The 13,734-nt window shown below is 40.0% G+C and overlaps 1 protein-coding gene across 3 annotated transcripts in view; it reads left to right on the top strand.

Moving 5' to 3' along the window:
- TAF2 (TBP-associated factor 2) overlaps window positions 1-13,734 on the top strand; it is a 317,600-nt gene that overhangs the window by 240,711 nt on the left and 63,155 nt on the right. For all 3 annotated transcript variants that reach the window (XM_089433145.1, XM_089433144.1, XM_089433146.1), the window contains one exon: window positions 13,226-13,312. In XM_089433145.1, the coding sequence (XP_089289271.1) occupies window positions 13,226-13,312 (87 nt within the window). The remainder of the gene's footprint in view (window positions 1-13,225; window positions 13,313-13,734) is intronic.

Here is a 13,734-nt window from a genome sequence, read left to right as displayed (position 1 = left end):
GGTGGTTATAAATGCCAAGGAGAAGGACCCAAATGAATTATTTTATAGAGAAGTAAACTATATATTGGCCAAAAGTGGAACAAGATGGCCACTCCATTGCACCTTTTGGCCTATGCTGTGAATCCCAAATATTATGCTACAGAGTTTCTAAGTGATCCAGAAAGAACCACACCAAACAAAGACCCAGAAGTCTCACAAGGATTTAAAAAATCTTTTTGTAGATCTTGAAATTGGGATTTAGATTCATTCAAAGTTTGCTCATTTTGTGGGATCAAAGGGTTGGGGTTCTGATATTGATTGTATGCAGGGCAAGACCAGAGTAAGTCCAATTGATTGGTGGAACTACTCTGGTGGGGAACTTCCACAGATCCAAAAATTGGCCATTAGGATCTTGTCACAGGTTGCTAGTTCCCCTTTAGTAGAAAGGAATTGAAGTACATATGGCTTCATGCATTCAGTGAAGCGAAACAGATTGGGCTCTAAGAAGGCTGAGGAACTAGTGTATGTTCATTCAAACCTTCACCTTCTATCACACAGGAGAGACGAATAGAAATTTGGGGCCGCCAAACTATGGGATGTGGAACCAAAGTTGCCTAAATTGGATATGACGTTGAATGCTAGGTCTCATATGACTTTGTTTAATGAGGAGGCAACCATGTCCACTTGAAGACCCTCATCAAACAAAGTCATGTGAGATGTGGCATTCAACGTCATATCCAAGTCAGGCAACTCTCGTTCCACATCCCATAGTTCGACATTCAACGTCATATCTAAGTCAGGCAACTCTCGTTCCACATCACATAGTTCGACGACCCCAAATTTGTATTCATCTCTCTTGTGTGATAGAAGGCGAAGGGCTGAATGAACATACACTAGTTCCTCAACCTTCATAGAGCCCAATTTGTTTCGCTTCATTGAATGGATGAAGCCATATATACTCTAGTTTCTTTCTGCTGAAGAGGAACTAACAACCTATGGCAAGATCTTGATGGCCAATTTTTGGATCTGTGGAAGTTCCCTACCATACTAGTTCCACCAATCAATTGAACTTAATCTAGTCTTGTCCCACATACAATCAATATCATAACCCCAACCCTCTGATCACACAAAAATGAGCAAACTCTGAACGAATCTGAATCTCAATTTCAGGATCTACAAAAAGATTTTTTAAATCTCTGTGAGACTTCTGGGTGTTTGTTTGGTACGGTTCTTTCTGGATCACTTAGCAACTCTGCAACATAATATTTTGGATTCATTGCATAGGCCAAAAAGTGGAATGGGGTGGTCATCTTGTTCCACCTTTTGGTGTATATATCTTTTACTTCTCTGTAAAATAATTCATATAGGTTTTTCTCCTTGGCATTTATAACCACCCTTATCTTCTCAATCATGGAATCAATGCCCTCATAGACCTCTCCCAAATTAGGCATATTTGTGTCAAACAAGCACAACAAATCCAGAATTGGCTTAGTAAATGCCAAGAGGTACTCCACCTTATCCTACCATTCATCATCAACAACCAACCTTTTCACTGCTATTGCTCTATCAGATTGAGATTGCCTCCATTGATTCCATTGATTCCAAAGAGAACTGCATACCATTGATTGTAATGCTTCTTTCACTTGCATAAGCCTTAATAAGACTATGACGTGAGAAGCAAAATGAGTCTCATTAGCCTGCAAGTGCCAAATTGCGAATGTTTCAATAATTTAAAAATCATAATTTGATTGAATAATTATTATGATTCACAAATCATGACATTTGAGAATCCAATTTACATATCTGAATTTAGAGTCATAGAAATTAGAATTTATGAAATAAAATTTAAAGTTTAGGTACCTTAAGGAGCTCCAACTTTGCAAATTCTCTATAGATGCCTTGGGACATGTGGTGGCTTGTGATGAAGGCTTGAATTTCTTTTGCCTCCTCAAAACTAACTCGAATCCACTCGATCTGCTTCCCCATCTTGCTCAACATGAGGTTTAATGAATGTACAACACAAGGGGTCGAAAAGATGTGCTGATATTTTCCTTCAATAATTAAGCCTGTTGCTATACACAATGTTGCATTTTCAGTTATTATATAGACAAAATTTTCTGACCCACGAATTCGATTGCTTTAATCAAGATCTCGACAATGAATTGTGAATCTTTCATCTACCCCTCACAATCCATTGCCTTCAAAAACATTGCCCCTTTTGGGCTCTAAGCAATCACATTGGTCAAGGGCATATTGCTTCGATCTTTCCATCCATCAAAAATGATGGACACCCCTGAAATGCACCATGAATTACAAATGGGGCTTAATATAGCATCAAAATCTAACTTCTCAACACTCAACATTGAAGTGTGGACCTTCTCATACCCAGGGCTCTTGTACCCTTTTGGGGCTTCATTCACTACTTTTATCAAGTTTCCCCAGCAAGGAGATTACACAAAGTAAAGGGAAGGACATTTGCATAAATTCATTGACCTGTAGCTGCATTTGCCATCTCTCGAGCATCATTATTAAAATTCTTTTCAAGCGGGCCCAGATTAGACCGCTTTGAACCAAGGTTGCCAATTCCATGAGAGGAAATTTGAGGCCTTGATGAAGATGATCTCAACCTTGTAGTTGTTGGTTGTTTGAATTGAGAGACGAGATTTGCCTCATTTGCCTTAGCATCTGCCTCATCTTGTTTTCTCTGATATTTTACAAGTTTTTCCTTTGCTTAAACCTTTTCCCTCTTCCCCATTCTCTTTAGGTGGGACAATGCATATTCGAATCCCGTTGCCTTTTAACCTAAGTAAATGTGCTTTAACCCAAGTGTATGACCCCTTAAACTCCTTTTGACACTCATTCCCAACCCATGCCAATGATCCCCCTCCTTGGATCTTCCCTACAACAATTACATATTTCTAAAGTGGTGAATTTCGATCAACTTTAAGTTTAGAGACAGATTTAGTTTCATGTTCCTTTGCCTCATGAATGATTGAACTTGAAGTTGCCATGATGATGATGTAAATGAAACTGCGAAATAAAATTTACAATTACAAATTCAAACTCAAATAATTTTAAAATTTAAAATTTTAATTTGTTTTAACTTTTTACGCTAGATTGTAACTATGATACCCTCACGCCTGCATAGTCATCATAGTTAAGTTTTAACTATGCATGCATATCACTAGTACTATTATATATATTCTAACTATATATTTATATATTTTGATATGTTTTTTTCCTGTGCTATTGAGAAGCTTTCATGCTTTTAGCTGTTTTAATGGAATTTAACACAAGGACTAATTGCCTTTCCAAAGGAGGTTAATTCTTAACTGGACGAAAGATGACCTTGATTGTCTTCAGCAATGTTTCCTTTATTGTCACTACTCAAACATTTTGATTATATCTTTTGGATATGTTTCTATATATATTATTGGAAACCTTTTTTTCTTTATACTTGTATGTTTTGGATGAAATCTATATGGCTTACTCTCTCATATAGGAGAATATTTGTGGATGGTCTTGTAAAGCAAAGAAGGATCTTTTCCTCACACAATTTTTTTGGGAATCCTCATGGATTAATAACTTTGTTGACTAAAACCTTTGGGTGACCATCATTTTTAATGGAAAATACAGGACTATGTGGAAGTTGTCTACACATCTAAAACTTAAAAGATGTAATTTTTTATTGACTCTGAATAAAACTGTGTTTAAACTTTTTTTTGTGGGGAAAAAAGAAAGTGAGATTTGCACACCAACAAGTTGATTTATTAGGATTTCCACACAACATGGTCTAGGGCAATGACACAGTAAAAGCACACCACGGAGATATAATTCTCTCCCTTGCAAGAAGGTATTTGCCATGGACCTAACCTTTGAACAAAATAAGACCTTGTCAACCATAGTCTCAAAGCATGGTGCATGAGGTTGTGAGCTCCAAAGTCTACACAGATAGTCTTTCTGGGCATACTCTGCTCATAATAGATGGTACAAGAACAGAAGAATGTTTGAAACCTTTCAAGTTTCAAGTTTCAACATGCATTGAAGGACATATCAGAGTATCAAATATCTCCTTGTTTGATGCCAACATTCTAGAAAAGGAACACAAAACGCTCACTCTAGAAGTAACAAAGAAGCATATTGACATATCCCTTGCAAAGTTTAAATTTTTATGCAGTTTAACAAATTAACAAGAATGAGAGTCGAGACTCATTTAAGCTTTGCCCAGTGCTTCCACGTAAAGGTCCTGCACTGCCCAATGTCTAGCAGAGCTCAGGCTCGTGCTCACAAGGTCCATTTCCCAACGAGCTGATGTCGAATAGAGCTCGGGCAAGTGTTTACAAGGTCCACTTCTGTTAAAATTGGCAACTAGGGCCAAACTCCATGTGGGTCATCTTATTCATGGCTGATAATATTTTTATTAGATTCCTCTCGTCGAGAAGTGTAGGATTGATCTAAAGATCATCTGATTCCGATAAGTATTTATGGAGATATGAATTTATTTTGATTATGGACTAATTGTCTAAGTCGGCCAGCAACTTATGTAGGCTCAGAAGCCCAACAATGGCATCTATTCAACCCCAATGTTTTCCATATAAATACAGAAGGTCTCCTCCCCATTTGGACACTCACATCTCAACACATCTCTCTCTCTCACCTGCGCAGAAAAGAGTCTCTTCTCTCTCTTGCGCAGAAAAGGCTCTCTCTCACACGTGTGGAAGGAAGGATGTAGAATTTAGGGCTGCAACTGCAGATCGGAAGCTTGACCAGTGTTGACCATCAGTCTCTCTCTCAGAACTGCGTTGTAGGTGAACCTGACTCTCTGTGGAAGGCCACATTTTTTGGTGAAGGAATCAAGCCGATTCTACAGTCGGTTTGCAAGATATTGTATGCCCTAGTTTAGGGCTAATCTAGGGTTTGTTGCTGCTGATGTGAATCAGATTTATGTACTATTTCTCTTTGCTGAATTATTGAAGATAAAAGAAGATTTGATTAAAGGGTTCCCCCATATTGGGGTTTGTCCCTGGCTAGCCGCCACATCTTGTGTCTCGTCTTGGCTTGTTTTTCTGTCGATCGTTTAATGTTCTATTTGCACTTTACTTAATGTACATGTGATTACTAATCTGTTGATAATAATAAGAAAAAGAAGTAAACTGCTCTAAGCATAGAACATACCTTAACTTAACATGGTATCAACGCTGAGGTGAAGACAAAGCCCAATCAAGAGCAAGAGCAATCACCGAAGAGAAGGTTGGCAAGGCTATCTAAAAGAACTCATGCGGTCCTCAACACACTTCCCTACTGAAGATCAACTTTGTGAGAAATCTAACTACCACGGATGGAATATGTCTCTCGATCTAACATTAGAAGAACAGGAAGTGTTGGACCATGTAAGAGGCAGAATTGAGCCTCCATCAAACGCATCTGCTGCTGCAAGGAACAAATCGACCAAGGGGGAAGTAAAAGCTAAGAAAATCATCCGGGACTCTATCGACAAATGCTTGGTGGCCTACATCTCCGACCTGAACACCTCCAAGGAAATCTACAATAGACTAGTGAGTTTATTTAAATTTAATGATGCAAATCAAGTCTTGTTTCTTAGAAATAAGTTGAAGGAAATTAAGAAGGGAAAAGATGAGAGTATGCGAGCATACTTTTTAAGAATCACCGAGATCAAGAACGATCTCCTATCTATTGGGGAGATTATTACTGATAGAGAAATGGCACTCACGACTCTTGGAGGATTACCATCCGAATGGTACGTGTTCAGGACTACTCTTCTCAACAATAACATAATTCTTGGATTCGAGGAATTAATGGCAAGATGCCTTCAAGAAGAAACAATGATAGAAGAGAAAGAAATACCTAAAGGTCCTCCTGCTGCCTTTTCTTCTCATGCTAAGAAAAGAAATAATTCCAGGACTAAATAAAAAAGAAAGGCTGGACCTAAGGGTGGAAGAAAAGGACGATGTTGCATTTGCGATAAAGCAGGTCATTATGTAAGGGAGTGCCCTGAGAGAAAGGACTGACACCGGGATGATGATCAAAATCTCTCTTAAGGCAATCAGAGAAATGGCAGGTCAAATGGCCGAGGTAAAAGGAGTGTTGGAAATCAAGGAAGAGGACAATCATTCAAGACGGCAAGAAATTCCAAGTATGAATCTAACACTGTTGATAATAAGCAGGATGAATATTATCTACCAGCTGCTCCTCCATACTCACTAGGAAATTGGCTTATTGATAGTGGTGCCTCAAGGTGCTTCACTGGTTACAAAGAAGTTCTCCATAATCTGATAGAGAAAGTAACCAACCTGGACATTGTACTTGGAGATAATATGAAATATCCCGTGAAAGGTGTAGGCAATGTCTCTCTTAAATTGAATCAAGGTAATAGAATCCACCTACAAGATGTATTATATGTACCTAATCTCAAAAAGAACCTGGTGTCCATTTTGGCAATGGAAGACAAAGGCTACAAGGTGGCCTTTAGCGATGGCAAGGTACGTGCATGGAAAAAAAATATTAAAGATGACTTCACTCTTGGGTTCCGGGTTGATTCATTATATCAGGTCAGAAGAAGTTTGCTAGGTGTCATGTCTTGTGACACATCTATTCAGTTCGAACTATGGCATTGGAGGTTTGCTCACCTTCATTATAAAGCTCTACCTGATGTAAGAAAAATGGTGACTAGGATGCGCGAGTTCAGATTTGAGCAAGAAGGTGTATGTCTTGGATGTGCTGAAGGAAAGCTAAAAAGGGAACCATTCCCCTCAAGCCAAAGCAAGACCTCCGATATATTGCAGTTAGTTCACTCAGACATATCTGGTATGATGCCTGTGAACTCCTTGGGAGGATATTCATATTACCTCACCTTCACAGATGACTATTCTCGCAAGACTTGGATATACTTCTTGAAAAAGAAGGATGAAGTGTTCTCCTGGTTTCGACACTTCAAAGCCTTGATCGACAATCAAACCGAAAAGAAGATCAAGATCTTAAGAATTGATAATGGGACTGAATATGAATCTAATGAGTTTCATAACTTTCGTAAAGAGGTTGGCATTAAGAGGGAGACTAATACTCCATACACTCCTGAACAGAATGGTGTGGCGGAAAGGAAGAACCGTACAATTGTGGAAGCTATTCGTGCTATGCTCCATGATCAAAGACTTCCAAAGTTTCTATGGGCCGAAGCTGCAAACACCGCCATATATGTACAAAACCGATGCCCCCATCAAGCATTGGGTTCCAAGACTCCTGAAGAAATGTTCACCGGTAAGAAACCTGACGTATCTCATTTTAGAATTTTTAGAAGCCCTGTATATTTTCATGTGCCGAAAGAGAAAAGGAACAAATTGGGTGCATCTGGAAAGAAAGGAATCTTTATGGGCTATAGTGAAAATACTAAGGGCTATAGAATCTATGTAGCCAGTGAAAGGGAAGTCGTGATTAGTCATGATGTCACCTTTGACGAAGATATGGCTCTCAGCAAGGTGGACAATCTTCCTACTTTGAGGAGCTCTCAAGAAGCTGACACAAGGGGACTGAAAGAAAAGGATGGTGAAACAATGCCTGATGTGGAAGAACCCATGGATCGTATCGATCCTCTCCACTTGAGCCTTCCTCTTCTAGGAAGAGGCTTTCATGGCTTAGGGGGACACTTGAAGATGCTGAAGGACGCATTACACCCCGAGGAACCTTCCGTGAAAGTAAGAAACCAAACAGGTATCAGGGATACCTGACCATCATGAGCACGATCATACAAAATGAGCCTTCATCATTCTCAGATGTCGTCAAGCATCAAGTATGGAAGGATGCTATGACCGAAGAATATGAGTCTATTATGAAGAATGATGTCTGGGAAGTAGTTCCCAGACCCCTGGACAAGACAATTGTCACCTCTAGATGGCTTTACAAGATAAAGCATGTAGTTGATGGAAGTACGGAAAAGTATAAGGCTCGTTTTGTTGCTCATGGCTTCTCTCAGAAGGAAGGTATAGACTATGACAATATATTTGCGCTTGTTGCCAGATATACCACCATCCGCTCGATCATAGCCCTTGCGGCTACACAAGGATGGAATCTACATCAGATGGATGTAAAGATCGCGTTCCTGCATGGTTCGATCAAAGAAGAGGTCTATGTGGAGCAACCCAAAGGATTTGAGATTCATGATCACAAATCTCATGTGTGCAGGTTGAAGAAGGCCCTCTATGAGCTGAAGCAAGCACCCTGAGCATGGTATGAGAGGATCGATAGCTACTTGATGAAGCTAGGATTCACTAGGAGTGAAGCCGATTCTAACCTTTACTTTAACGTTGAAGATGACAATCCTCTCATACTAGTGCTGTATGTTGACGACCTCTTCCTAAGAGGTGCAGACCCTCTCATTCACAAATGTAAGAGGGAGTTGGCTTCTGAATTTGAAATGAAGGACCTAGGATTGATGCACTATTTCCTAGGACTTGAAGTTTGGCAAAAGCCAGGGGAAATTTTCCTATCTCAAGGAAAATATGTGGTGAAGATATTGGAAGGATTCGGTATGGTGGACTGCAAGCCTGTAACTACCCCGATGGAGCTTGACTTCAAAAAGTTAAACGGTAGTGTTGCTGGACCTGTTTTACGAAATGCCACCGAGTATCGACAACTCGTCAGAGCATTAATGTTCTTAGTGAACTCCCGTCCAGATATATGCTTTGCAGTCAACACATTAAGTCAACATATGGTTGAACCTCACCACATACATTGGATTGGTGCCAAGAATCTGTTAAGATATCTTTGTGGCACAATTACTTATGGGTTAAGATATATTGTTGGAGATGTGAGACTACTTGGATACACTGATGTTGATTGGGCAGGCAATGTAGTGGATCGTAAGAGCACTTTCGGGCGCTGTTTCTCCTTGGGATCTGCTTCGATATCCTGGATGGGCAGGAAGTAGAAGTCGGTGGCTTTGAGCACTGCCAAAGCAGAGTATATTGCTGCTAGCATGGCCTCCTGTGAGGCAGTCTGGTTGCGAATGCTCTTCAGTGAGCTGTTTGGATTTACATTGGATACCACCGTGATCCTATGTAACAACCAAAGTGGGATTCGTTTGTCATAGAATCCCGTATTTCATGATTTCTCCAAGCATATCGATATTAGGTATCACTATATTCGAGATATGGTGCAGCGAGGAGCAATAAGGCCCCAACATATCGGTACAGATGAATAGGTCGCCGACATTCTGACGAAGCCCCTAGGGAAGGTTAAATTCCTGACTTTCCGAGAACGACTTGGTGTCGTTCAAAGACCCTCTGATGAGGGTCCTGTATGATGTATTGAGCTTTGGGAGCTCCGGGGGGGCGTGGGGTACTTCTTGGAGCGACATATGACCATAGGGCGACTCACCATCACCTGGTGGTGCACCTTGTACAGGGTAAAAGGATCAAACTTTCCTTGTGACACGCTGTGGCGATTGTGGAACATGATGATTACTTCTCCTGCGGGCTTAGATGATGTGTTCTCCATGGCGATTGTGGACAAGATGATTCGCTCTCTTGTGGGACAGGATGATTCGCTCTCTTGTGGATAAGATGATTCACTCTCTTGTGGACAAGATGATTCACTCTCTTGTGGGACAAGATGATTCGCTCTCTTGTGGGACAGGATGATTCACTCTCCTATGGACAGGATTGTTTAGTTCTCCTGTCGAGGCATCCTACCCATGCAGTCTGGGACTCATGGGAAGTACCTCTCATCTGATCAATGAGCAGGGAAATGAGGATAGGAACCATAGAGTATCGATGGACGCATCGCTGTATCTACCGTACTCCCTATGCTAGGATGACCTTCACTGATTTGGGATCAATGATACTGGTCTGGGACCAGTGAGAGTGGTACCCACTATGACACTGACTTCGGGTCAATAGAGGACTGGTCTGGGACCAGTGGTACACACTCTAAGACTGACTTCAGGTCAGTGGAGGATGGTATGATACATCCTCGATCATTTTTTCTTCTTCATAATTCGGACAAAGCAGAGCAGAGCAAAGTAGAACAGAGCAGATCAGAATAGGGTAGAATATAACAGAGCAGAGTAGGCAGAATAGAGCAGAGCAGGGGTCAAGCTGTACAAGGTAGTGTATTTGATGGATGAATAGTAGCGAGCGACAGACTAATTGCGGATGGAGTTCTCCCTAGTTGAGAGGGAGTGTTAAAATTGGCAACTAGGGCCAAACTCCATGTGGGTCATCTTATTCATGGCTGATAATATTTTTATTAGATTCCTCTCGTCGAGAGGTGTAGGATTGATCTAAAGATCATCCGATTCCGATAAGTATTTATGGAGATATGAATTTATTTTGATTATGAACTAATTGTCTAAGTCGACCAGCAACTTATGTAGGCTCAGAAGCCCAACAGTGGCATCTATTCAACCCTAACGTTTTCCATATAAATACAGAAGGTCTCCTCCTCATTTGGACACTCACATCTCAACACATCTCTCTCTCTCTTGCGCAGAAAAGAGTCTCTTTTCTCTCTTGCATAGAAAAGGCTCTCTCTCACAAGTGTGGAAGGAAGGACGCAGAATTTAGGGCTGCAACTGCAGATCAGAAGCTTGACCAATGTTGACCATTAGTCTCTCTCTTAGAACTGCGTTGTAGATGAACTTGACTCTCTGTGGAAGGCCGTATTTTTTGGTGAAGGAATCAAGCCGATCCGACGGTCGGTTTGCAAGATATTGTCTGCCCTAGTTTAGGGCTGATCTAGGGTTTTTTACAGCTGATGTAAATCAGATTTATGTACTATTTCTCTCTGCTGAATTATTGAAGATAAAAGAAGATTTGATCAAATGGTTTCCCCATATTGGGGTTTGTCCCTGGCTAGCCGCCACATCTTGTGTCTCTTGTCTTGGCTTGTTTTTCTGTCGATCGTTTAATGTTCTATTTGCACTTTACTTAATGTACATGTGATTGCTAATCTGTGGATAATAATAAGAAAAATAAGTAAACTGCTCTAAGCATAGAACATACCTTAACTTAACTTCTTGACGTCCAAGTTATCAACAACAAACAGGCTCGAACCACGCTGCCACCACAATATATTTACACTAGTTTCGATACCTTGGCACAAGGCTCACACCACGGTTTGTCTGCTCGGGCCCCCACTGACCAGTTACCACAACTTATTACAGACGTCCAGAATCCATGGGGCTGCACCACAAAGGCTCAGGTTGCTCCAGACTCTCGTTGTCGAGTAAATGAGGTAATTGAGAAAGGCGGTAAATACTAAATAAGAAGGCTCAATCAGTTTACATAAGTTAACCTGTTCATGGCGTTTAAAGTTTGAGGGTCATTTACGATGTTTTTTCATGTTCAAGATCTGTTCTGAATGGTAACGCACACAAAATACTCGGATCTGTTTCCTGAATTACATGATCTGTATCACGATTTCCGGATCCGTATCATGTTTTTCGCAGTGTTTTACGAAACGGCCGGGTTGACTCCGAAACGGCCGTTTCGATCCGGGTTGAACAAAAAAATTTCAAAACGGCCCATTGACCCGGCTCGGTGACGGGTCAGCTATGACCCGGCCGAGTCAGCCAATGACTCGGCCGGGTCATAGCTGACCCGGTCAACCCGGTCGGGTCACGTCAAAAAACGGCCGTACCGATTGGAACCGGCTGGGCAGCGATTTCACTTAAAAAAAATTACTTTTTTGCTGATTTGGAGCTGATTTAGTTAGGGTTTGTGGACATGAAAAGGTTTATGTGATTAGTTAAATGCATTTGGGGTCCATTTCCCCCTCCCAAACTCTATTTAAGACAGCCAAATGCTCTCATTTCACTCACAGCAGTCTTATGCATTTGAGTGAGAGTCTTCTTTGAGAGTTAGTGAGCAGTTCTTGAGCTTGTTTTGGAAATCTTTAAAATTATGTTTAAAATATTTAAAATTATGTTTTTTTATAAAAAAAATAAATATTTAATGTATTTTTTACAACGACCGAGTCATTGAAATCGAGCCGGCCGAGTCATTGCCGTTTCCGTTTCCGTTTCCGAGTCGATCCTCGGCCGAGTCCGAATCCGAGTCCGTTTTGTAAAACATTGGTTTTTCGTGATACGGATCCGTATATTCCGGAAAGGGATCAAAAACAACGAAAACCTCCCGGATCCGTATCCAATAAAAAATTCTCCGTATCCAAAAATTTGAAACGGGCCGGATTCTTATTCAATATTTTATTTCTTGCCCTATATTATATTTCCTTCTGTAATATAACATTTGCTTTCTTTAGAACAACTATCTTGTTTATAAAATTACTAGTATTCTTTAATAACACTATACCAGCTTGTTGGGGAAACCATGTTGGTATACTGAACAACACTGATTCAATTTTTGTTGTACATTGTCTGCATAACCTCACTTCTTAGAGCATCTTGCCATGTCATGTTGAAGCCATGAACAGTTAACAAGGAAGAAGGCTGAACATTCTACATTTTCGACCTTGTCCAGGTTGCCATCACCAGAATCTGGATGTAGATTCTTTGCTAAAATGATCTTTTTGGATTTAATGAAATTGCTATTTTTAATGCAAAAATGGATTTAGCACTCTTTAATACTCCTACTGCAACTGGATTATGCAATTTTAAATTCCGTTATCTGCAATTCCATCAATCCAAAATGGTTCCTGCTGGGTTTTAGATAAAAAATGCCAGTTTCCCCCCTGTTCTTTTGAGCATTAGGAAAAGGGCCAATTCATAGCATGTATAGAATGTGGCATTAACAAATTGGCAACATTGCTGACATTAATTAAGCAGCGGAAATAGTTCCCTGTGTTACTTTTGTTTTGAATGCTCATATCTTTGCATCTATAACATGTTTTAAGGATTTTCTAAGTCACTTATTACTATCAGTGCCTAAGAGTAGATGTGGACCTTTTCCTCAAGGTCGACCTTAGGTATTATTTTATGCCATATTTTAGTCAGTTTAGGTTATATTCGTGGACTTTTAGTTATGGTATTTGTTTAATTGATGAGGAGAAATATTGTTTTTCTTTTTTCACTGTAAATAAAATGCTTTACATATAGATAAGGCAAGGCTTTAACCTCTAACACCTAAAAGTAGTTTTCAGTGTGTTCCTCATCGACCTTAGGTGTTGTTTTCTCGATAGTTTTCGTTGCATGCAATACCACTGTTTCCGCTTATTTCGTTTCTGAATTGTACTCATTTTCAGTTACTAATAGCTTGTTTGCATTTGTTTATTGCAGGCAGTTCCAAGTGCAATTGCTATTGTGAGGGGCAGAGATGGAAAAAGTCCACCAGAAGCAATTGATTTTATTTTGCAGTTGTTAAAGGTAGACTGCTAATTCTGAATTTGTTCAGCTTTGCATGTTTCATATGAATGTTTAGAAATTTGTGTCTTTTAAATTTTTAGTATTCTTTAAGTTCTAGAGCTGTCCATCCCAATGACTGTAGTTGAATGCTTCTGTTACATTACTTAGGATATCTTCATTTGTGCATGAGAAATGAAAACTGTTGTAACTTCACAAGGGGACACCTTTGGTGTGTTTTGAGGTTCTTAAATTTAGTTAACAACGGTATATTCTATGCTTAGCACAATTACTTCAATGTTACTTAAGCAGCCCAATAGTAATTTCCAATTTAGATTTCCAGTAGAAATCACATTGACAGTAAAAGTAGATACAACATAAAGCAATATGCAAAAGACAAACCAAGACAAAGAAGACACCAGATTTGGCAGATGCCAGGGAAATAC

This window comes from Pinus tabuliformis, chromosome 5_1 (genome assembly GCF_031772625.1).
Source record: "Pinus tabuliformis cultivar Carrire ecotype Pingquan chromosome 5_1, CPIR1, whole genome shotgun sequence".
Taxonomy (NCBI): Eukaryota; Viridiplantae; Streptophyta; class Pinopsida; order Pinales; family Pinaceae; genus Pinus; species Pinus tabuliformis.
This window is presented reverse-complemented; position numbering and strand designations above follow the sequence as displayed.